Source organism: Pteropus medius, unplaced genomic scaffold, assembly GCF_902729225.1.
Source record: "Pteropus medius unplaced genomic scaffold, Ma_sr-lr_union100, whole genome shotgun sequence".
Classification (NCBI taxonomy): Eukaryota; Metazoa; Chordata; class Mammalia; order Chiroptera; family Pteropodidae; genus Pteropus; species Pteropus medius.
This window is the reverse complement of record NW_024344433.1, coordinates 2041220-2065071: the sequence shown is the minus strand read 5'-3', so window position 1 is coordinate 2065071 and position 23852 is coordinate 2041220. Positions and strand designations below refer to the sequence as shown.

The following is a 23852-nucleotide window of genomic DNA, read 5'->3' as shown; positions in this document are numbered from 1 at the left end:
TAAGGAGGGTGCAGAGAAAGCAGGAAGCATCAAGCCCCTGGGGATGGGTGCTGGAAGCGAGGGCTGCTCTCCCGCTGATTGGAGGCTGAGGGTGGCCCCCTGGAGTAGTCGAGAAGGGAGCCAGGGCAAAGGATGTGAGACCCAGAGTGTGTACAGTCACTGACATGACCTGCAGGTTCTTGGTCTCCGCAGTTTGAAAAAAGCCCACCTCACCACATGCAGGGCTGTGGGGAACACCGGAGTGGTCTGCAGATTGTTTGGCTCATAGTAGGTCTTAAATAGACCTCTGTCGTGGCAAAAGGCCTTAGCCTACACTCTGGGCACAGGGTTGTGGTGGTGGCTGCGGCCAGCGTCCCTGGAGTAACATGCTCCAGGATTCCAAAATCCCTGAGAAGGAAGAGCCCAGGGAGAGGCTCTGCCCCAGCCCAGCGGCTCCGGCCCTGCTAGTCGGCCCCCCTGACCGGCAGCTGCCTTTGGCTGAGGATTTCTGGCTGGCGCGAGTGGAAGGACCTGCTCCACTGGAACGTTTTTGTCCCTCCCAGGCGACGTCTGATGGGTGTGTCGGACAGGAGGTGATATTTGACGGGCAGCGGGCTGGCGGCTGCGGAGCCAGGCGCCGGGCAGGGTGCGAGCATGGCCTCCCGGGACCTGCCGCCCCCAACCAGCCACGCGCCGCCGGACGTGCCCACGGGGCTGGAGCTGTTCCTGACTATCCCCTACGCCTTCTTCCTGCCGGAGCTGGTGAGTGCGCCCCACAGGTAGGGAGGGCCTGAGGGGCTGCCGCGCTCCCGTCCTGTCCCAGGGAGGGGAAGGAAGGGAGACCCAGCCAGGCTGCTGCGTCCCTGCGTTCCCACTGCCCCATAGCACCGGGAGGCTCTCCAGTCCCTCCTGCGCTCCCCTGGGCTCCTTCCCGTAGGGGATTTTCTCCACCCACCCCACCGGGGCCCAGACTGCTGCTAGAATATTCTAGATCCTCAAGATGATTTTGGAAACGGACTTGAATTATATGGCTTCTTTTCTCCAAGTTCTTGTTTGTGCTTTTCTAAAGTTACAAATGGGGGACTCTTTCTTTCCTCCTGAGAGGTCTTCCAGTATCTTCTTACTTGTCATGTCAGCTGACCTTAAACTTTGACTTATGTGGACACCCCACAGGAGGGAGCTCATGACAACCTCACCCATAAAACAGTCCTGTGAGCTGCCCTGGCTGCCCACTGAGAACCTGTCACCATTGGTTAGTCTCTGGGGCACCCATGGCTGAACTGTGATTCAGTTCCTGCCAGGTGCTGGCATGCACCCATCTGCACGGTTCTGCACACAGTGTTCCCTGAGCTTGGTCCTCCCCAAGCCACTGTCACCATTCCCTTTTCACTGATGGGGACAGTCAAGTCTGGTGAACAAATCAGGACAGAGGAGTTTGTTTTCTGAACACCTGAAATATCTAGCTTGTGGGCGATACTTTCTTCACAGCTCTGGACATGGCAGTGCTGCCCCAGGCAGGGAGGAAAAGATAGAAAGCAGATTCAGCTCTCAGCTAGAATTCTCATCACTTACAAGGCAGGCTGGGCCCAATTGGGCGACCTTTTGGCAAACTGGTTAAAGGGCGTCCATTAATGGTCCTCAGAAGCGAGGAAGGGCGGGGCAGGCTCCACACTTGGGTGGCTCCCGCTGAAACCCCACCCAAGAGGCAGGTTTCTGCCAGGCCTGCCCCCAAGGGGACACAGCGTGGGCATCCTGCCAGGCTGATGACATGTTAGTGCTCTCACAATTTCTGTGCCGGACCTGGGTGTATCCCTCACCTCAGAACAACCGCGTGAATTGTCAGGTCTGTGGTTGACCCCATCACATGCTTTATTTCCATCATGCAAGCCATTTGTGACGCTGCCTTCCCAGGGTCCCTGACTGCTGGAGAGAGACTGGAAAGCACTTCCCCTCCACAGTCAGACTATGCTCGAGGAGGTGGCCATGTGGGGCTGTGGCACCAGGGAGGAGAAGCCATCTGATCTCATCAAGTAGGGGAATTGTCCAGGTCTGTCACAGAGAGGGCCACTGTGGATATGAACCTCAAATGACAGGCTGGGTTTCCAGGCTGGGAGCCAGGAGAGGGAAAGTCCTAGAGCCCAGAAGAGTTCAAAGGGCAAGAGCTGGAGGGATGAGGCTTCCGAGATCAGGAAAGGACCCAGCAAGAGGGGCCTCTTGTGTACCTGCCCCCACAGTGCTGGCTCCTGTAGGTGGAGTCCCCGGAGCAGTAAAGCAGTAAAGCGCACAGCTATGCTGGGATCCAGGAGTCAGTATCTTAGGGGATGGGATTTTCTCACTGGTTTGATTTTATTCCTTTATTTTTCTTTTGAAATAATTTTAGATTCATAGCAATGCTACAGTAGTACAGAGATTCCTGTATAGTCTTTACCCAGTGTCTCTAAATGTCCACCTCTTATACAGCACAGCTGTCGAAAGAGGAGGGCGACACCGACACTGTGTGTCAACTGTTCTGTAAACCTACGCCAACTGCCGTCTTGGCCACTAGTGTTCTCCTTCTGATCCGGACCCGGTCCAGGCTTCCACATCGCGCCCCTTTCCCCATTCATATTGGGCCTTCCTCAGTCTTTGCCTTGACATATTTGAAGAGCACCAACCATTTATTTTGTACAATGTCCCTCCATTTGGCTTTGTCTGAGGTTTTCTCACAACTTTATTTTTAATTCACTAGTAATTCTTATTCATTGTTGAAAACTTTGAAAACACAGAAAACACTATGATCCATATATATGCATACATTCATATATATATGTGTGTGTGTACACACACACACACACACACACACACACACACACACACACAGCAGTCTCCTTTTACCTGTATTTTCACTTTCCGTGGTCTGTTATCTGTGATCAGTGGCTGTCCAAAAATATTAAATGGAAAGTTCCAGAAATGAACAATTCGTAAATTTTACATTGCGTACCATTCAGAGTAGTGTTATGACATCTCTCGCTGACCCGTTCTGTCCCACCCTGGATGTGAATCAGCCTTTTGTTCAACATGTCGCTTATACCCTACCCTCCCATTAGTCACTCAGTGGCCATCTTGGTCATCAGACTGACTGTTGTGGTGTCACAGTGTTTGTGTTCAACTCACCCTTTTCCTCAGTAATGGTCTTGAAACACAGGAACAGTGATGCTGGCGATTCGGATGTGCCAGAGAGAAGCCGTAAGGCATTTCCTTGAAACGAACAAGTGAAAATTCTCGATTTATAAGGAAAGAGGAAAAATGGTATGCCGAGGTCACTAAGATCTATGGTGAGAATGAGCCTTCCATCAGTGAAATTGTGAAGAAGGAAAAGGAATTTCATGTCAGTGTGCCAAGAGAGGGAGACCACACATAACTTAATAGTCTATTGTTACAGTTGTTCTATATTATTGTTGCTACTCTCTTACTGTGCCTAATTTATAAATTAAACTTTATCATAGGTGTGTATATAAAGGAAAAAAACACAGCATATAGAGGGTTCAGTGCTGTAGCGGTCTCAGGCTTCCACTGGGGGTCTTGTACCACACCCCCATGGGTAAGGGGGCGCTGCCGCACACATGGAATATTTAGCGGGGTTATTCTGCACCGCCGCTCTGCACCAGTCTTCCCTTCAATAAGCCTCCCTAGCACGTGTGGGCCTCACAACAGGGATGGGAAGGTGACCAGGAGAGGAGAGTGAAGGTCTAGGCGAGTGGGTGATTCTGACACCACGGAGAGAGAAAAAGACATGCTGGGCTGGAGAGGACAGTGCGGAGGCAGCCAGTAGGAGCCCCTCTCTTGTCTCTGGTCACCTGGGTACTACAGAGCACCAGCCTTTGCAGTACCAGTAGATTCCCAGTCCTGGGGCCGAAGGCCTCATGGACAGGCGTGTGTCATTCTAAGGACATGAGGCCAGAGAGTGGCTTCGAAAACCGGGAGCTCAGGCCAACAAAATGGAGCAGAGAAAGCAAAATTCAGACTCAGATGTCATCCATGATGGGGTGGCCCAGCATGGACATCAGTAGTGTCTGCAGGCACACGTCGCCCAGGTGCCCAGGGCCATCCCACAGGGAAGAGTGGAGCAGAACTAAACACAGGTAGCCCGCACTGCTTCATGGTCGTCAGCCTTCTGGGCCTCTTCCCGGATGCTGGGTCTCTCTGGGTAGGATCCAGGTATGAACCCGCGAGTGTTGGCTGCGCAGCTAGTGCTGCTCTAGGCCAGGCTTTGATTCCCGGGGACATGAGAACAAGAAGTGATAACAAGGGATAATGTCCCAGGGTGGGCCACCAAAATGAGAAGGTATTTGAAGACCTACGACAAAGCAGTCTACTCCATAGAATATGACAGAATTTATAACAGGGCAATTTCCTTGCGGAGATGTAGGCTCAGAGCTGACAAGTGACCTGGCACTCTGCTGTTCTCCGCTAGCAGACCCAGTTCAGTACTTTTAATAGTATAAACTCAGATGGTGATTGACAAGACAAAAGACAAAGAATGCAGTAATGCCAGGGGCCAGCTTGACATTCATCTCGGTTGTCCCACCATTCGGCCCTTACTAACAAAAATATTTGTAGCTCTGTCTCTAGGAGCACAGATGCTTTGATGTGCTTGCTGGGGCACAGAGCTGAAGTCGGTTTGTTCATATCTATGTCTGGACAGATGAGATCAGGCCCTGTCTTAGAGGAGTGATGCGGGAACATGTGGAGAGCACTCCAAAATGTGGATCGGGTGTGCTCAGCCACAGTTTCAAAGGCCCAGGAGCTGGAGTGGCCATCAGGGCATGCTTATTCAGGGATGCAGGCCCAGCATCCCATGAGGGCTTGGACCAAGGGTGAGGCTGGGACTTCCTGGGTCCAGAAATTACTGCTTGCAGGGAGCCGGGCTGCAAGAAAGAAAGGCAGCGGCCCCACGTACATGCCATGTGTTTGCTCGGCAGATGTTTAGTGAGCACCTACTCTGTGCCAAGCACAATGATGTAAGGACAGGAAGATAGACATGACCCTGCCTTATGGAGCCTGGAGCCTAATGGGGCAGATAGAGACCAGCCAGGGAGACTAGTGCATGGTTCCATGTGGCCAGGGTGCCGGGAAGATGGACCGTATGGGGGCGGGGGAGGCTGCACACAGAGAGTGCTCAATGCAGGGGACAGCACACATAGTCACTGAAAGGCTGAGGGAGCAAAGAAGAGACACTGAAGCCACCAGAGTGGTAAGGGGCTGCCGCCCTCCCCATCAGGCCAGCAGACAGGGCTCAGACCTGGGGAAGCCCAGCCCAGCTGGTACTGGTGCCTTTGAGGAGGGTGTGCTGTGAGTGACAGAGATAGGACTGGGGAACCAGAAACTGGGGTTGTGGGCAGAGTTCCAGCCCACATCACAGAAGGGTGGGCTTGAGCTGAGAGACCCTCAGAACTAACTGGCCCTCCACACCCGCCCCCCACCTCGTGAGCCACCTTCCCAGAACAGGAGCCTCTCTCAGACAGATGGGGCAGGTAAGCAAGCCAGCTGTAGGAAGGCCCACCCAACAGGGTGTCACTTAACTAACAGGTCCTCCTGCAGAGGTGGCAGGAGGGGGCCCAGCACATCCTGGCCCACTGGACCTGGAGCCCCAGATAAGCAGCCTGGCAGATAAAAAGTGCCGCACCCACTGCCCCACCCCACCTTGCCAGGCTCTTCACCAGGGACCTTTCCCCAGGCTTGGCAGGTCAAAGCAGCAGGAAGGGGCCGGAGTAGTTGGGGGTGGGGGACCCGCATTCCACAGCAACTCCGAGGCGCCACTCTCAAGGGAGGCCAAACGCAGTGGGTGTGAGCCAGAGTCTTCTGACCTGTGCAGCCCATCCAGCTCAGGCCCACACCTTGACCCAAGTGTCTGAGCTTTGCTTTTCTGCCTCTGCTCTGTCCACAGCCCCCACCCATCCATGCAGACCCTCTCCCAGCCGATGTTGGATGGTTGTGTGGGCAGTGTTTATTTGAACACCGTTCTCTCTGACAGCATATTTTTGTGTGGTCCTAAGGTGTCACAGGTGGGGTGGGGCAGAGGTGCGGAGGCGGCACCACCTTTGTGGGAATTGGCCCAGGGAGATGAGACTGAGCAAGAGTGATGGAGAGTCCAGTAACCCGCTTCCTGCCTTCTCTCTCCAGTCGGTCAGCAGCTCGTACCCAAATCTGCTTTGTTCCAGGCTCCGTGCGCTGCACCAGGGACACAACAACCACAGGGCAGAGTCCTGCATCCAAGAGCCCAGGGTCTAGGGAGGAGTCGGTGAAGAGAGACAATGACCGTTAGGGAGGTCGCAGAGGAGTGTGCTGGGGCTCTGCAGTCAGGGCGGCTTCCTAGAGGAGTGACATTGGTCTGGTCCCTGCTCTCCAGGGTCTGGTCACAGACAGAATGGGGGAAGTGGCAGCTGAGCAGGCAGAAACCGGGACTGGGGTGAATGGTGACATCCTTGGGTCCTCGGTGCCTGACAAAGGGCAGAAACATGGCCATAGGTCACAAACTGTTTGCAGGTTCCTGGAGGTTCGAAGGAGGAGGTGGGGGGCCTGCCTGAGCTCAACTCCAGGGATCGTCTGGTTACTTCTTGGGGATATGTGAAGGGACATAGGTTAATAAATGTGGGAGCCAAAGAGAGGAGACCAGGGCGGGAGGCCTGGCGAGTGAGGCAGCCATGCGGCAGCCGCTGTGGGACCTGGGTGTCCCCATCCTGCTTGTTTATATCTGTTCAGTGCTTTCTGACTTTTCTAAGGTGCACAGTAAAAAAAATCAAAGTTGAAAAACTTGCCCCTCAAATGCTTAGTTTCTGGTTGTTTGTTTGTTTAGACAAGAAGGAAAGCCCTTTAGACTTCGGATGAATAAGATGGAATGTTGTTATCACTGTATTTTATGTTACCCAGTAAATCTGGCTGTTTGCTCAGTGAAAAGCTGGGTCAGTGGGGGCCTGGTCTGAATGGCTGGGTGCGGTCCCAGCAAGGAAGGCAGAGAGGTCTGGCGCTGACTCACTGCCGCTCCCGCTGTGGTATCCTGCCCCTCCCACCACAGCGCACCCCAAGGTGGGCCTTGATTGCCTGGCTGGCCGCCAGCCTGTCCTGAGGGCTCTTTTGGGCACCGAGGGCTCCTTATATGACCTGGATGGAGCCCTGGCCAGCACTATTGTTCCTGGAGTGGACCGGATGACACAGGGGCCCTCACTGGGGACCAGGAGACCAGGCTGGCCATTTCCTACTGACCTTAAAGCCACAGAGAGCAATTCTCATTCTGTGAGCCAGGACAAGTGGCCAGTGTTTGGAGGTGTCCTGGTTGGGTCACAGAGCACAGAATTTCTACATAATGCTGGTTGTTTGGGGCCCTGAAATCCTGTCCAGAACTGCCCCACCCCCACGGGTCGCTGGGAAGTCACTTGGCTCTCGGAACTGGTTTAGGAAGTGACCATGCCCGGAAAGTTTTCCAAAGCCCTTGGCCCGAGATGCAGGGATGAGAGCCTCCTGGGGAGCTATAAGCAGTATCTCGTGGGCATGGGGTCTTGGAGCTGCCATAGGGCGGCCTGCAGCTGGGGAGGGCTGCCCAGAGCACCTAGCTCCCCGGAGTCTGACTGGGGCCTTTTCCTCCCAGCCAGTAGTCGCTGAAGCTCGCGATCCGCCCCGTGCCTACGCCGAGTTCAAGGGAGGGGCTGGGGATGCAAGGCTGTCAGGGAAATCCAAACAGTGGTAAGGACAGGGACGCCATGTCAGTGGTGGGTGCGCCTGCCACAAGGAGACACCCCAGCCATGCAGAAAAACCTGTCACAGGTGCCGCCCTTGTTCACAGCTGGCAGGCCCCACCCAGGCCCACGCCTCCCCAGGCATACAGACCTGACAGCAGAGTCTTCTGGGCTCCGCCTTTGCCTGCCACACAGGGTCATTACTCGGGCAGCATCTGTCTTCATAACCTGGTGGTGCGCGAAGTTAACTCTGCTCAGGTAGCCCAGCCCCAGCCCCTCAACTGCCCCTCACCTGCTCCAGCCTTTCACTTGCCCCCCACCCCTCACCTGCCCCTGCCTCTCACCTACTCCAGTCCCTCACCTGTCATAACCCCTCACCCGCCCCTGCCCATCAGAGGCTATTCAGCCCCCAGCCGCTCCATCCAGGTGGACATGTCCGCTCTCCCAAAGCAAGGCGACCCTCTCTTGTCTCCCTCTCATTCAGAAATCCTTTGTGAGCCTCCATGGTCCAGCACAGTGGCTGTCCTCTCTCTAAACGGGCATGTGGGTTGTTAGGGCGGGTCTGAAGCCCTGTCACTAGGCCAAGCAGTTCCTCCTGGAGACCAGGGCACTGGCTGGCTGGCTGGGTTTCATGGCTCAAATATTCTGTGCATCTACAAACGAGCACACACACCTCACACTACACACACACCACACACAGTACACACAACACACACACACCACACACTGCACACAACCACACACCACACACATACCACACACACTCCATACACCACACACATTCCATACACCACACACACTATACCAAATCACCACACATACACACACACACATACCACACACATGCACAATGTCTTCTTTTTCTGCACAGTTGCAGCAGCTGGGCTCATGAGTCTGAGCCTCTGCAGCTCCTAGCATTTGTCCCACTTGGCATAAGGAGTGTTTGTCCTCTTTGCAGCCTGCTGAATCTCAGTGTGTGGGCCACGTTGCTTTCACTGGCCCCACTGGGTGAGTGTCCGGGGGTCTCTTGTCATTGCTGTGACCCTCCAGGCATAGCAGACAACCCTATGCGCTTGTCACTTGGTTTATGTGTATTATCTGTGGGACAGTCCCCCTGAGGGAAATTACTGGGTTGAGCAGGATGTGCATTTAATGTGTTGATTGACACTGTCAATACTTAGAGCCATTGGTGGCACCATTATTTAACCTGGAGATGGCAATGGACTTCACTTGGGGTCTACAGGCAGGCTTGAGGGTCTGGGAGCCCACAGACTTGCAGACAAAACTGTGTGTGTCTGCAAAAAATCAGTGCATTTTTCTAGGTGACCAAATTCGCATCGGCCTCATAGAGAGTGCATCCTACTTGCCCCACTGATGGGTGTCACAGGTCCCCCAAAGTAAACTCCCATCCTCAGGAAGGCTAGCCTCAGACATTCCCTCATCTGGGTCTTTCTCGGGGAACCTCCCCAACCCCCGTCTTCTCTGCCACTCCAGACGATGGCTAACGTGGCCAGTCATGGTTCCCCAGCACTCATCATTCACACGAGAACCAGATGATGGGACCAACACCATCCCCACCTGCTCTGTTAGATGGACAGGGACATGGAGGCACAGATGAGTTAAGTAGCCTGCCCAATAGGCAACACTGGGGTTCGAACCCAGCAGGAAGGGTGTGGCCCCTCCTCTGGAGACCCAAGTAAGAGTGGAAGTGAGGAGGTGGGCTCTGGGTCCTCGTCCCGGCCACATCATTGGACACCTAACAGCACAGCCTCTCTCTCCGGTTCAATGCAAACCTCTGGGCAGGACCCAATCCTGAGGGCTTTCTCGAAGTCCCTGGGGACCCCAGGAGCAGTGAGACTCACGTGCTGCTCTGACGGCAAGACTCAGGGTCGGCAGATTTCAGAAGCTCCTTATTCCTACGCCACATTTTTGGCTTGATGCTTTTCCTTCATCAAGCTTCCCCCCACCCCCCAAAAAAATAATAATAAGGATCGATAGCACAGAGATGAGCGTGGCTGCCTTCCAGCTCTAATAAGACGTTTTTTAGTTTGAGGGCCAGTCTCAAACATCTAAAAATATATCCTGCTCTTGGGAAACACAAGACGAAGATTGAAAGGAGTGAGTGAGGCTGCCAAGAAAATCTGGAAAACTAAATATGAGGTTTTTTTAAAAAAAGGAAAGACAAACACTCAAAGTTGTCTTGCCTCTAAAGAACCAACCCAGACTGCATGACACAGAAACGAGAGAATATGCTCAGCCCAGCTTCAGTTCACTGGAGTTTGTCCTTGGCCCCAGTTCCTTCGGCTCTTTAGGAGGTGGAGAGAGTAGGAATAAAAGTAAATAACATTCCTAGCATCACTTTGCTTGTGTAGCATGGAAGCTGTTTCGGAAGTTTCCCATGCTCAGAGGCCCCTGCCCTCAGGAGTGAGATATGACCACATGGGGAGACCCTCGGTGTCCTTCCTGTGTCCTGTGCCACCTCAGACCCCAGTCCCCTGCGGCATGTTCCACCTCACAGACCCTGGTGAGAATTAAGTGTGGACGTGTAAGTGGCAATATCTGGCCAGGGCAGCCTCTGATGTCAGGAGGGGACAAGCATGAATGGGCACCCTTGCCCACCTGGGCCTGGCACAGGTGAGCTGGCAGTCAGCCAAAGCAGGTATCAGTTGGCAGCTCTCTGGTCTTAGAAAGCCCAAGGTGGTTAGAATTGCCATCCCGACTAAACAAGGTCGTCTGAGTGAATGCAGGTTATAAACTGTAAAGCACCTGGTGAATGTGAGGCGGTGGCGTTACCTTGATTTATTCAACAGAACATTCTCTGACACCTTCCCCACCTGCTCGGTTTCAGGCCTGATGTTGCACAGACCACCCTCTGCCCTTGGAGGTCTAATGCGCATCTAAAATTGTCCAAGCACATATGCAGCCACTAAATCCTGACTGCTGTCCCCACTAGTAGCCAGCATTGTTTGGGTGTTGGCCATGTGACAGTATCTGTATATGCTTCCCATGGCATGTGAGGAAGACACTTGGCAAGTGCCCTAAAGCTCAGCCCTGGCACCTCCCTGCAGGAGACCCCACCACTGGGACAGACATGAATGGGCCCAGCTAATGCGGGACGGCAGCTCTCATCCCTCCGCGTCCCTCCTCTCAGGACAAGGCACCCCAGGCCCAGTCGAGGACTCTCAAACTCCACCTGAGGATTGATTAACAAGGCCCCCAGAGCTGGTGCTTCCGGAGGTGCCAGGCTCACAGAGGCGTCGCCCAGTCCCTTGAGGCCTTGCCTGTGCTCAGCCTCCCGCCCTGTTCTGGCTTCTCGCCTGTCCCCGCTCAGTCCTGGAGAGCCTGTGAACCCTTCGTGAATTCAAAAGTGCTTCTCTCTCCAGGACAACAGCAGTGGAAGCCTCAGGAGGGTGGGTGACTTATCTATGTCTGCACATTGTGTTTGTGCGAGGGGAAAACAAACCCCAGAAAACCAGGGCTGTTACGGAAAACAGAGCCTGAAAGTGCATATCCCAGCTGAGCGGTACAGGGGTGAGCAGAACCCTTCAGTCCCTAGAGTCTCTAATAGCATTATTCGCAATGCAGCCACCCCACAGCCATGCACGCAGACTGCAGAACACCAGAGAGAAGGCTCTGAAAGCAGCCAGACGCCAAACGCAGAATCGAGCGGCAGTATAGCCACCGGCCGGCTCTCAGCAGCAACAGTGGAGGCCAGAACACAACAGAACGATGCCGAAAGATGCAGAACGCAGTGGGAAAAACATCATGGGAGTGCTGAGAGCGAGGAATTGTCAGGGGAAAATGACAGTTTCTGACAAATCCAACTGACTATTACCAACTGACTATCCTAAAGAAATGACTGACAGTTGTACTTCAGGAAGAAAGAAAATAATATCAAAGAAGTATCTGAGATGTAATAATAGCCTCAGGACTCAAGGTGAGGAAGGATTTCTTAAACTTGACCCAAAAAAGCACAGTCTATAAAGGAAAAGATCAACGTATTTAATTACATTAAAATTAAGAACTCATTTCATCAAAAGACAACATAAAATGTGTGAGCCGTGCTGGCAGAATACATCTGTGATATTCATAATCAGTGAGATCCGTACTATTAAAAAGAATTCCTATGAATCAATAAAAAAAGGACAAACCTATAACAAATTTGCTACCAATAAAAAATAAAAAAATTTCATAGAAGAGGAAATATGTGAAAATAAGCTCTATCTCATTAATAATCATAAAAATTAAAATCTAATAAGATACATAGAAAAATCGCAAGGAATCTACCAAATAATCACCAAAAATATCTCCTCAAACTAATAAGTCAGCTCGGCAAATCGCAAGATACACTGCCAACACATAAAATTAATTCTGTTTTTATCCACTCTCAAAGAAAAATTGGAAAATTAAAAAAAAAAAAATTTTAAGCCAGACAGAAAACGTTGAAAATCACATGATACCACTTATATGTGGGATATAAACTTAAAAGCAAGAAATGAACAGGACAAACAAACAGAGACTCATGGACATGGACAATAAACTAGTGGTTACCAGAGGTTAGGGGGAATGGGAGAGGTAGATGGGAAGGAAAAAAATTTTAATCATTTCTTCAATCAATCAATCAATAAAAGTAATAAAATAAAATAAAATTTAGTCTATTTACAGTACCTCCTCCCAAACCAGAGACTTAGGCATAGATATAAGAAAATGTGTACAGCATCTGTGATGCCCAAAACTATAAAACGTTGATAAAAAAAAATGTGACCAGAGCATCTTGACAATTAGAGAGGATGCCGTGTTTGTGCGTGGGAAGCCTCAACATAGAAGAGATGTCAGTTCTCTCCAGACTGGTCTCTAGGTTTAGCACAATGGAAATCCCAGCAGACAGACATTGTGGATACTGACACGCTGAATTTAAAACTTATGTGGAGAGGCAGCGTAACTAGGGAAGGGATGGGCTGTCTCAGATGGTCAGAAGTATGAGCCACCTATGTGGATGACTCTTGATTATGGCGACTTTACAGAAAATTTAACATCTGGTGGTACGATTTCTCCAAGCCACAGACCCAGGAGCCATTGCCCCAAATCTCCAGTGGTCTCATAATCCAACCGGTTCTTCTTCATTTTCAAACTTATTGCTATGTAAAAGATAAACTCCAGCACACCCACTATGAGACGGCACAAGAATGGAACATTCTCAGCCTCTGCAGGGGCCTGCGTGCACCCATTCCTGGTAGCTCTCTCCCTCAGGAGGGTGACTCAGCAGGTGCTGAGGAAGGTGGGTTCTGAAGGAATGTGGGAGCAGCAGAGAGTTCAGGTTCCGTATTTGAGGACTTGAGGACCTTGAGGGCAGGGGCCAGGACTGGGGCAAGGCGAGCAAGGTGACTGGTGTGCAAAACATAAGAAGGGACGTGCTCTCAGGATCATGCCAGTTCAGGGCTAGCCCCGCAGAGAGCAGGGGCTTTGCACGGGCACGTGGGCAGATGTGCAGTGCTCAGGATCCCAGAGAGAAATGGGCTGGAGGGGTTCCTGGGACCCAGCGATACAGTGCTTCGAGGCACAGATTTAACAGGAATGGAGCGGGGAGGGCTGAGGAGACTCGCAATGACTCCCTGAGGGGCCCCAGGCTGGGGGGTCCCTCAGAACTTCCAAGATGAGCCAACAACACAATCGCTTGGAGCTCAGGTCACCGTCCTCTTCCAGGCCCCTAGCTGGGCATGTGTCTAGTGAGCATTGGGTTTCTCCCCTAGGCTCACCAATAGGGGTGCGAGCCCGGCCCCAATGCAAACAAAGGCAGAGCCCAGAGAAGACAGGGAAAAGGCCTGGTTTCCCTACCAATGGGGTTATAAATGGCTGGACAGAGTTGACAGGAGATTAAACTGGAACCACACTGCCCAGATGGTAATGGACCCAGGGTGTCAGATACTATAACCTGGGGGCTCCCAACCAAGTGCCCACAGGAGTAGGCAGGCACTGCCAGTGGGTGAAGAGACCCAGGAGAAGGAGAGCACTATTCTACGGTGAAAGTAAATACCTAAGTATGCACCACACAGTGGGGAGAGGGATATGGTCCACTGAGGACTCCAGGTTCTTTTCAAAGAGACAGTAACAACTCATTTCATCCTACACTGGCCTGGCGAATGAGTTCCTGTGGCCAGAACTATGGATTTCTCAAGAAAGGTCTGGAATCTGGACTTCTCATGTGAAATATTCTGTTTTAAATGTTGGCAGAGTATTCAGAAATGTTTAAAAACTGCATGTGCCAACACCGTTTGGGCCAAGAAGACATGTCCACAGGCCAAATTTAGCCAAGTCCTTTCATCGATAACCTCTGCGTTCGCCCCTTGAATTTTCTAACAAAATCCACTGTGACTCAGGGGGCCAGCCTTCCTCCCCATTTCCTGCAATTCCCACCTAACTCCACCGGAAGAGCCTTCACCCAGAGACAGAGGAGGAGAGAGCCTGCAAAATGCAACCTGTCCCCCCACAGCACGCGAAGCCCCTCCGGTTTCTCTTACAGGTGTTCGGGTGCTGGGTCTGGATCCTGGTGGCCTCCACTCAAGTGGCAAACCCACTGCTACAAGGATGGGTGATGTACGTCTCGCTGACCTCGTTCCTCATCTCTCTGCTGTTCCTGCTGTCTTACCTGTTTGGATTTTACAAGAGATATGAGTCTTGGCGAGTCCTGGTAAGAACTGGCTAAAGGTCTGCTCCCCGCAGACCTGTGTCCCTGGTGTCGTGGGGAGGGAGAACCAGAGGCCTTTCCTGGCTCGGCCCCATGGAACCAAGACTTCTTGTGCTAACGTGCTTACCTGTTAAAGAGGAGGAACATATTGCGCTGCCATAGCTGATCCTCATGCCCCCTCGATGCCTCCCTAGTTGGGGACGTGCACATTCTGTATGCAGCGGCCCTCCAAAAAGGCGGCAGGACCCCAGACCACACAGTTGAAAATCCACCTCTAATTCTGACCCCCCAAAATGTAACTACTAGTAGCTTACTGTACCGATAACATAAACAGTCGATCAACACACATTTTACATGTCATATGTTTTATATCCTGTGTTCTTACAATCACGTAAGCTAGAGAAAGGAAAATATTACCAAGAAAATCACATTCTCAGCACTGCGCGTACTCATCGAAAACGACCCACGTGCAAGTGCAATTCAGGCCTGGGTTGTTTCAGGGGCAGCTGTGCTCCTGTATCAGGCACATCTGGACTCATGTCCTCCTAAATTTTATCTGTGGTAAAATCGCTAGAGCAACGTCAAAGGAAATGCCAGCAGGAAAAATATCACGCCACTCTCAAGGGTCCATCACAAGCCCTGAGTCTGTCCTTCCACATCCCTCACAAACTTTACATTCAATGTATATATATATTAATTGCAGTGAACCAACAATCCGAGCTGTAGATTCTTTCATTCAATATTCCAACGTTAATTATGTTTCATGTTATCATAGCATCTTGACATTTTTCTATATCAAACAACTTAAGACATACACACAAGCAGCAAGAGTCGTTTTAGGGACCCTCATGTAACCGTAGCCCAGAGTTTAGCATCACCAGGATTCTGCCATATTCGCTATGTATGGTCTTTGTTTTTTTCTTGAAGAATTTTGAAGCAATCCCCAAACATTACGTCATTTCATTCTGCACACTTCAGTGTGCCGCCAAAAATATGCAAGCTTCCTTACATTGTCATACACATAAACCTTAACAGTAATTCCGCAGTGTCATCTAAGACCCAGGTCACACTCAAATGTCCCCAGTCATCTCGGAAATATCTTATGCAATTGGCCTGTTGAGTCAGGACCCTCATCAGGGCCACGCATCACATTTGGCAACTATGGCTCCTGGGTCTCTTTGGTCTAGGATAGTTCTCACTGCCAGTGGAAACCGGGTCAGCTGTCCTGCAGCACATCCTCTGCTTTGGACTTGCCTGTTTCCTTCTTCCTGGTGTGACCTGACTCGTCCCTCATGTCCCTAAACTTTCTGTAAGCTGGCAGTTAGCACTCAGAGTTACTGAAGATGGGTTGAACCTTCCTGGCAAGCACGCTTCATAAGTGGCTTCAGGTCACATCTCACAGGGTGACTGGTGGTCACTCTCCCTCAGGGAGCGTGACAGCCCCGCCCCGTCAACTTTTTCTCTAATGCTTCTTTCATCTACCAATGAGTTTTCCGGAATGGAATAGTCCATTAGGGGTTGCAAAATGCTGATTTGCCCATGATGACGTTCCTGCCAGACCTGATAAGCTGTTTCTAATGCTGCATGACATTCTCATTGAGCTGAAGGACACGGCTCAGAGTTCAGCACAGAGGTTCTGAAACTGAAACTTGGAACCAGAGTAGTTGACTCTTTTGACCCCACCACGTGTGAGCTGAGCCTCAGTTTCCTCCTCTGTCAGTGGAGATAACAATAGAGCAGCCCATGAACTTAGCTGTGGAAATGAGATGGGACAGCATGTGTGTGGTTAGGGCCATGTCCAGGGTGATGCGTCCGCCCAGCGCCGATGCGGCCCTGGGTTCAAATCCTACCTCAGCTGTTTATTTACTTACTGAACCTGTTCCCGTCAGCCCCAGAATGGCACTAATGACAAATGGGACTTCTCTCATTGCTGATGAGGTCCAGTGGGGTAAATGAGAACAGGCCTAGCAAAGAGCTGGGGCGGACAAGCCCTCATCAGTGTCGGCTGGCACTGAGCTCATCATGGCTGTTTATTAGCCCTGAGTCGTTCACTACATGGATGTTTCATTAGAAACACTATTGAAAACAAAAAAAAAGCAAAGCTGGAGCCGGGAGCCGGCCTGTTTGTGTGTCGCTCCTCCCGGCTGTGTCCTCGGGGGATGGCTGTGTCAGCCGCGTGAGGGCACACTCACATGGCCTCTGCTCTGCCCCCAGGACAGCCTGTACCACGGAACCACTGGCATCCTGTACATGAGCGCTGCTGTCCTGCAGGCACACGCCACCATCGTTTCTGAGACCCAGGACATACACAACTACTACATAAACACTACAGCCTCGGTGGGTGCCACATAGGGCTCGGAGCCGGGGGCTGGGCCCAGAGGGCGGGGGAGGGCGTGTGTGCGGATGTATGCGTCAATCTGTGTGCCCGGGCTCACAGTGTCCAGGACCCAAGTTCAGGTGTCACGTCTTGTCTTCTGTTTTTCCCATCCCAGCGCTCTGACACCCACTTCACTGCCCTCAGATTTTTTTTTCCAAAATGGAAACTGGGACTCCCTTCTCTCCTATGAAGAGCGCTGCTCGACACGGAGTTGGAGCCTGGGTCCCTCTGCATGGCCAATCTGCTCAGGTGCCCTTTTATTCCAGTGACAGAGCCCACAGGGATCCAAGGCGAGGTGGCTCAGCCCAGTGATGGGACAAGCAGTGTCCCCAGCCTGCAAGCCCATGGAGCAAGTGGACCCCAGCCCCATCACCTGGCCTCCTGGCCTGGGCCCAAGCTCCCTCTTCGTGCAAGGCACCCCACGCATCAGGCCTCACTGCAGGCTGCCAATTCCTTCCCTAGGGGCCCAACCTTCATCGTTTGCCCCACCTTGAAAACTTCCAGGTGGGACCCTAATGTCCAGGCCGGGTAGGAATCGCTGCTACCAGTAAGGTGGAGCCTTGTCATCTGGGGGCTCCTGCAGGGATCAGTGACAAAGGGGTCCACATGGGGTGTGGACCCCAGCACAAGAATGGATGCTGGCCAGCACTATGACCATGGGGGTGGCCACAGGTATTTAGCTGCCTTTCCAGCCCATCTGCCTCCTTTCCCTTCCCATCAAGCATTTACCTTCTGGCCACTCACCACTCCAGCAATGGCGGCCCTTCATTGCTGAGCCTAGCACATGCCTGCTCTGTCCCAGTCAGGACTCCAGCCACACGGCTGCCTTGCTACCCTCTGGACTCAGAGACGTCCTCTGGCCTCAGGGCCTCGGCAAGGACACCCTCGCTCCAGGAGGCGGCTCCTCTCCTGTTCCTTCTCAGGTCACCTTCTCAGGAAGACCAGCAGGCCTCCCCCGCTTCATTTTCTTCTGGGCGCTGGCCCCCTCTCTCCTACCACGCTATTTGTTTATCTTGCTTGCTTTCTGCTCTGTCACTAAAGTGTGAGCCCCAAGAGGACAGTAGTTTTGAATGTTCACTATAATAGACATTGTTATTTTCAAAGAGTAACGGTGCTTAAAAGATATTTCTTGAATGGACAAATGAGTGAATGAGAGCAGAGTGTGAGTGGACAGCAGAACAAGTGCGGCTGGCACCATGGGCCGGGCTGGAAAGCGTGTTGAGGGCTGGAGCCTGTGTCCTGAGCCGCAGGCGTCATCCTACAGCACTAGTTAAACAAGGTCACATCTTCCTCTTGGGCAGATGAGAGGGGCGGAGCGGGCAGCAGCGGATGTGTCCAGGCCACAAGAGGTCTTGGCGAGGGATGACGGCACGAGACAAAGGAGAGGCGGACATGCTGCCAGATCAGCAGATCGTGCTGCCAGTGGTGGTTGGGGAGGAGCAGTGGAGGTCACAGGTTTGTGGCTCAGGTAGCTGGACAGGATGAGGGCCCTGGAGCCATCTGAGCTATGAGGCTTGCAGTGACATCTCAGGAGCTCAGTCTGGACCTCCGGGAGCCAGAGGCTCTCATGGGGAGCTGACCAACATGTACTGAGAATGGAGTCTGGGCCGGCGAGTGAAACTGGAGGAGTCATCAGGGCACACACAGTGACAGAAAGTAGCAGAGGAAACACCTAGGACAAGAGAATGGCACGAGAGAGGACTCAGGGCAGGGAGAGAGAGAAGCCGCTTTATGGCCGGGAGACACGTATGCAGATAAGAGATGAGCACGAGACACTGAGTGTGGCCTCAGGACACCCGGGGTGGAGAGCTTCAAGGAGGATGGGGCAGTGGGCCAGTGGCTGCTGCTCTCAGGCCAGGCAGGGAACGGAGTGGACAGGGGACACGGCAGGGTTAAAGCACGTGGCTGAGGGCCCCGTGGAGGGGTGGGCAATGGCCAGCACTGGCCGTCTCTAATGCAACCGCTCTCATCACATTCCAGTTCTTCGCCTTCATCACCACCCTGCTCTACGTCCTGCACGCCTTCAGCATCTATTACCACTGAGGGAGCGAGGGCCTGCCATGCGAAGTGCTCTCAAAACCAGGGTCATTGGCTCCCGAGGGTCATTTCAGCCTTCGTCATCTTGATGAAAACAGATCAACAAAACATCAATGGGACTAACGGACCACCTTTCCACACTGAGTGGCGGAACCACACTCTGCATGTGCATTTGGACACTTTAATTCATTAGGGTGAATACGAAAAGCTGTTATTGCCTTTTGCCTGGGAAAGCACTGGCTTTTGGGGTTATGGCAGCAAACCTAGCTCTTCTGGAAAGCTAGTCTCTGAAGCCTCACCATAACACCTGGCTGGGGACTCTGTCTCAGCAAATAAGGACAGACCCCAGAGCAGTATATGGGAACATTCAGTCTTCGTTTCTTAAAACCAGAATGATGCTGTCGCTGCCTCCACATCTTTGCTTAAATGCACTGGCCTCCTGTCCTGTGGTTCTGTTCTGCTTTCCAGCCACACTGCCAGCCCTATTCCACATCTCCTTCCTTTTCCTCCCCAGCTTTGGGATCCAAGGAAAATCTGTGTAAAATAAATTTTGAGGGTAGATTTACAGGAGAAATAAGTGATTGACTACAAAATTGTTATACAATAAGACCTGTGGGGGTGGAGGGGAGAGGAGCTCTCAGAAAGCTCCATAGCTGCAGGACTCCCGTGTCCTGCCTCCAAGACTCCACTCCAAAAGGACTAGAAGCCACCTTGTCTCTCAAAAAGACCGTCAAGGAAGGAGGCAGGAAGTTTTGTGCCAGGATTCTCCTCCGGGCTCACTTATGTCACATCACATGGGACATCTCAAGAGATCGGGAAAGGACACTTGTCCCAGGGATATATATGGTCTCATGCAGGTGCGCACTCCCTTTGCATCCCTGGCGCCAGCTGGGGGAGCCTGGGCCCATCCCCATTGTCTCCCACAGCAGGAGCTCCCACAGGGAAGACAGGGCATTTGACTTCTGGGCCATTCTCGGTGAAAAGGCTGGTGTGGTGCACAAACATAGCATCCAGGTGCTTGGTTTCAAAGTCAATGTTTTCCAAGAGAAAGCTGTGCATCTGGGATTTCTCCAGCTGTGCAGGGTCCAGCCCTATCCTCGCTCCATGCTAGGTCCCCTGGCCTCGTGGGTTGCGGATCGGGCACAGCCTGTAACTGCACACAGCTGCTGTCGCTTTGAAATGAAATATGTTACAATGTGGAGAGACTGGTCTTAGGCAATTGGAGGGCTCACAGTTTCTATCAGCTTCTTTCTGCTCCTGGGGGAAGGAGAAGGGCTGGGACAAGGAGTCACCTAGGAATGGCTTCTCTACACAGCTTCTCTACCTTTGACCCATTCACTTGCTAACTGCCCGCCTCCTTGAAAAGCCACCACTCTCTCTACTCTTGCCCAGCAGCTGTCTGGGATGGTTACTAAGTAGCTACATCCAAATAAAAGGCATTTGTGCAGTGAAACATCCTGTCAGTCGCCTTCCTGATGCTGGCAGCTGGACCAGCCTCAGAGTCATAGGTCCAACAGCAGTTTCTCCACAAGCCAGTGGAAGGTTGAGGCCCAGCCCACTGGCCAGCCACTTGGGGAGGCCATGTTCATTCCCAGGGCTCAGGCTGGTGGCATCATTTCCACCTCAGTAAGGACAGTTAGAGTGTAAGTTCCGGCACCAAGGCTAGGGGTACACTGGCAGGCCCTAGGGGTGAAGGGTTTAGGGTGGGGAGAGCCACAGCAAGACTGTGAGGTGGGCCAGGGCTGGATTGGAAAGCTCTGAATGGGTGGGGAGCAGGCCCCTTGCCGGCCCTTAGCTTCATGTCCCCCCTGTTCTTTTTGGGGCTCTGTCTTCCCCTCCCATCACCCTGCAGGCCCCCCATTTACTGCACAGATGCTGCAGACTCTGCTCTGAGCCCCAGGCCCCCATTCACCTTCAGCTGACCAGGTCCCAGCTCACTGCCACCTTCCGGCCTTGAGGGGGGTCTCTTCTCTGTGTAGGGCTCTCCCAGCCTCCATCTTCTGCAGAGGGGACCCCGAGGCAGCCCATGGGCTGGGACACAAGCTTTATTGGCTTTTCTCCTTTAGTTCATCTGTATCCCCACTTTCCCATCTGCACCCCACTTTCTCATCTGTACTTCTCTTTCCCATATGCACCCTTTTCCCACCTGTACCTCACTTTCTCATATGCACCCCTCTTTCCCATATGCACCCCACTTTCTCATCTGCACCCATCTTTCACATCTGCACCCCTCTTGGGGCTTCTGGGATTCTGCATCCAAGTCCTTGGCTTCAGGGCAGTGTCAGGTGACCTCAGACTAAGACATCCCGCAACCACATGTTGAAAACTGAGCACATGGTCGCAGGGTCTCACTAGTCACACCACTGCCCAGCACAAAGCAAGCAGGTGGCAGGTTGGATTTGAGGCTTTGTTCCAGATAGCCAGCGATTCTGTTTTGGCCAATAACAGGGCTATGATCTTTAAAAGAGGAAAAAATCATAATCCATTAACATTTGAAAAACAAGCAAGGTACCTATGGGGTGGGCCAGAGCAGGACTGGAAAGCCCTGAATGACAGGCTGTTGGTCCCATCTCCCTGTCCCGGAGGCTGTCACTGATCAGCATGTAAGGAGTTTACAGTGGAGCCAGTCTTGTGAAAACTGGACGCTGACCAGCGCAGAACTGCATACAGAATCAGTGGGAAGCAGCGCCCTTCCACTGATCCTCCCAAAATGTACAGAGATAGGTTCCCCTTCCCACGGTGCTGGTCCTGAGACAACAGAGGGCGACTAGACTCCTTGCTCCTGCACATCAGTACCTCTGTCACCGTCCCCAAGGCTTCTTGTATCCAAGCCCAATCAGTATACAGCAGCCGGCCCCCATCACCCGGCAGCAGTGCCCGGCTGGGGAGGGTGTGACATTTCCATGGTAACGCTGGACCACCTGAGGAACGCCCCTTCCTTCAGCAACGGTAGGGAGCACCCCACCTCCCCAGCCCCGCTGAGATGATGGGATTATTTCTGTGCTTGGAGTTAACAGCCCTTTGAAGGGAAAGCATTTCTGGGGCTGGAGGCAGGACACTGATTGACAGCTCCATGCAGTACCCGCGAGTCCTCCACTAGGTGGCGCAGCGTCCCCACAGGTGGTGGCGGGGGTCAGGGCCAGACTTGGGTCCTGACCCGCCATCTCCTCCCAAGGAGAGGGACAGGGAGGGCGGAGAAGGAAATCGATCGCCCATGCCGGTTTTGCGCAGTGAGAAGGCAAGTCACGAGGCCCAGGTCACCCCTGGAATCCTTCCCAGCCAGGCTCCCTCAGTATGGATTCAGGAGACATGGCCAAACGCAGCTGAGACCCCCCGAGGAGTAAAGTTCTGCAGCCATGATGTTGGTTCTGTCGCCCGCACGTTTGCTGAGCGTCTGCCCGTGTGCTTGCTCCCCGCCCCGTAACGTCCCCCACCTCATGACCCTAGCAGTGGGGTGCGGCAGGGGCAAGGGACGGGGAGGGATGTGTTGGTCCCTGCAAGTCAGGGAGGCAGAGCATTGACCTCTACTGGAAGTGGGGGAGGGGTTTACAAAGATCCTCCTAGAAAGTGGAACCTCCAGAGGTTACCAGAGTGGCTGATGGTTGACTACATACTGGTCTTGGCCTAGAGTGCCCAGGGCCGCGGTTCTGAAATTGGAGATGCAGCGGGAGAGGGAGTGCAGCTGTGCTGAGGACCAGAGGAAGGAAAGGCTCCGAGGCTTCAAGTAGTCAGGTCAGGGTGACTGGCACGGCATCCACAGAGAGCACCTGTTACTGAGATGGCCCTGCCCAGGTGAGGGGCCCCACGCAGAGGTGGGCTGTTAAGTAGGGAATGGCAGGACCTTGTGTCACACTGGCCACCCTGGTCTCTGGAGCAGGTGGGAGGACACTCAGAAGTGACCAGAACCTCTTTGGGGTCCTGTGTCCATCTTAAGAATCAGTGTATTTGAATTCTCTAAGAACTAAAAACTCATTTTGGATTCCACACTATGATATGTATGTAAGAATGGTTACATTTTTCATATTAGTAATAAATTTATTAGTGTTGAATTAGTAATTTATATCGGTAATGGTCACAGCTAACATTCTCATAGAGCCTTGTAGGACCTTTCTTGGCCATTGGGACATCTATTTGTGAGCAGTAGTCAAAACACTTGCGTGTCAGAAATCACTCAGCCTTGCAGGCATCTCTCACTGGTGCAGTTTAAATGAAATGTTTTCTTTTCATTTCACAAGTAGAGGGAAATGATGCTCTAGAAATAAATTCACACTAAAATGTAAATGGCAGATACAGACCATTGCTTCCTTGGTAATTCTTTAATGAGAGCCAATTGGTGGCAGTTGAGGAGCCATACTGGGCACTCAGTCTCCGTGTTGCCCCACCATTGCGAGAATTAAGCAAAGGTAATGTGGTCAACAGCCCAGAACCTTCTCAGGCCTTACTTCCTGATATTTTACACGTCGTGGAACGCATAGAAAATAATATGATTTTTTTGCATATTGGGATCCACGGGAGTAGTAGCTATATGGGACTTAGTGAAAAAACTTCATTATGTTATCTTTTTTCTTCTTCTTTATGTATCTTATAAATGGCTTATTTTCAATTTTCATAATTTTTCTTTATAACAGGCAGAGGTCAAGAGACCAGAGATCAATGAAATTATTAAACGGTCTCTCCTCATTATGTTGTCCTTCTGCATACTTTTAATTATGATAAAAACTAATTCAAAGGTATTATGGGAGGTATTGAATGTGGATTGGCATGAAACATCAAAATAAAGTCTTTTTAAAACAACCTGGGCTTGTGTTTATGTGTATACTTTTTAAATATATATATATATATATACACACACATATTTTTTTATTCACTTGATGTAATTTACATAACCGTGCATACTTTTTTTGTGTAAGTTTGTTTGCCTGAACTGGCCACAATTTCTGATCGAGACTTTTAGATTATTCTTCAGGAGAGGAAGGGGAATTGCCCCCCCAAGTCTGCAGGTAGTTGGGCCTGTAACTGCCCTGCGTAGCAGACACCCACATCCACGTCTTGCAAGGTGTGT

At 52.0% G+C, this 23852-nt stretch overlaps 1 protein-coding gene across 1 annotated transcript; it reads left to right on the top strand.

The window, feature by feature from the left end:
• The first annotated feature begins 588 nt into the window (after positions 1-588).
• MALL (mal, T cell differentiation protein like) lies at positions 589-23584 on the top strand. Its single transcript, XM_039872583.1, has 4 exons — positions 589-741; positions 14212-14379; positions 16591-16713; positions 18734-23584. Exons 1-4 carry the CDS (start codon positions 634-636, stop codon positions 18794-18796), a joined length of 462 nt encoding a protein of 153 aa, XP_039728517.1. The 5' UTR covers positions 589-633; the 3' UTR covers positions 18797-23584.
• The last annotated feature ends 268 nt before the right edge of the window (positions 23585-23852 follow it).

Bases quoted from the DNA above. Each gene is read 5' to 3' on its own strand.
- MALL (XM_039872583.1), top strand. From the start codon at position 634: ATGGCCTCCCGGGACCTGCCGCCCCCAACCAGCCACGCGCCGCCGGAC. The intron at 14,380-16,590 runs GTAAGAACTGGC...CTCTGCCCCCAG, and splicing joins ATGAGTCTTGGCGAGTCCTG to GACAGCCTGTACCACGGAAC. The intron at 16,714-18,733 runs GTGGGTGCCACA...ATCACATTCCAG, and splicing joins ACATAAACACTACAGCCTCG to TTCTTCGCCTTCATCACCAC.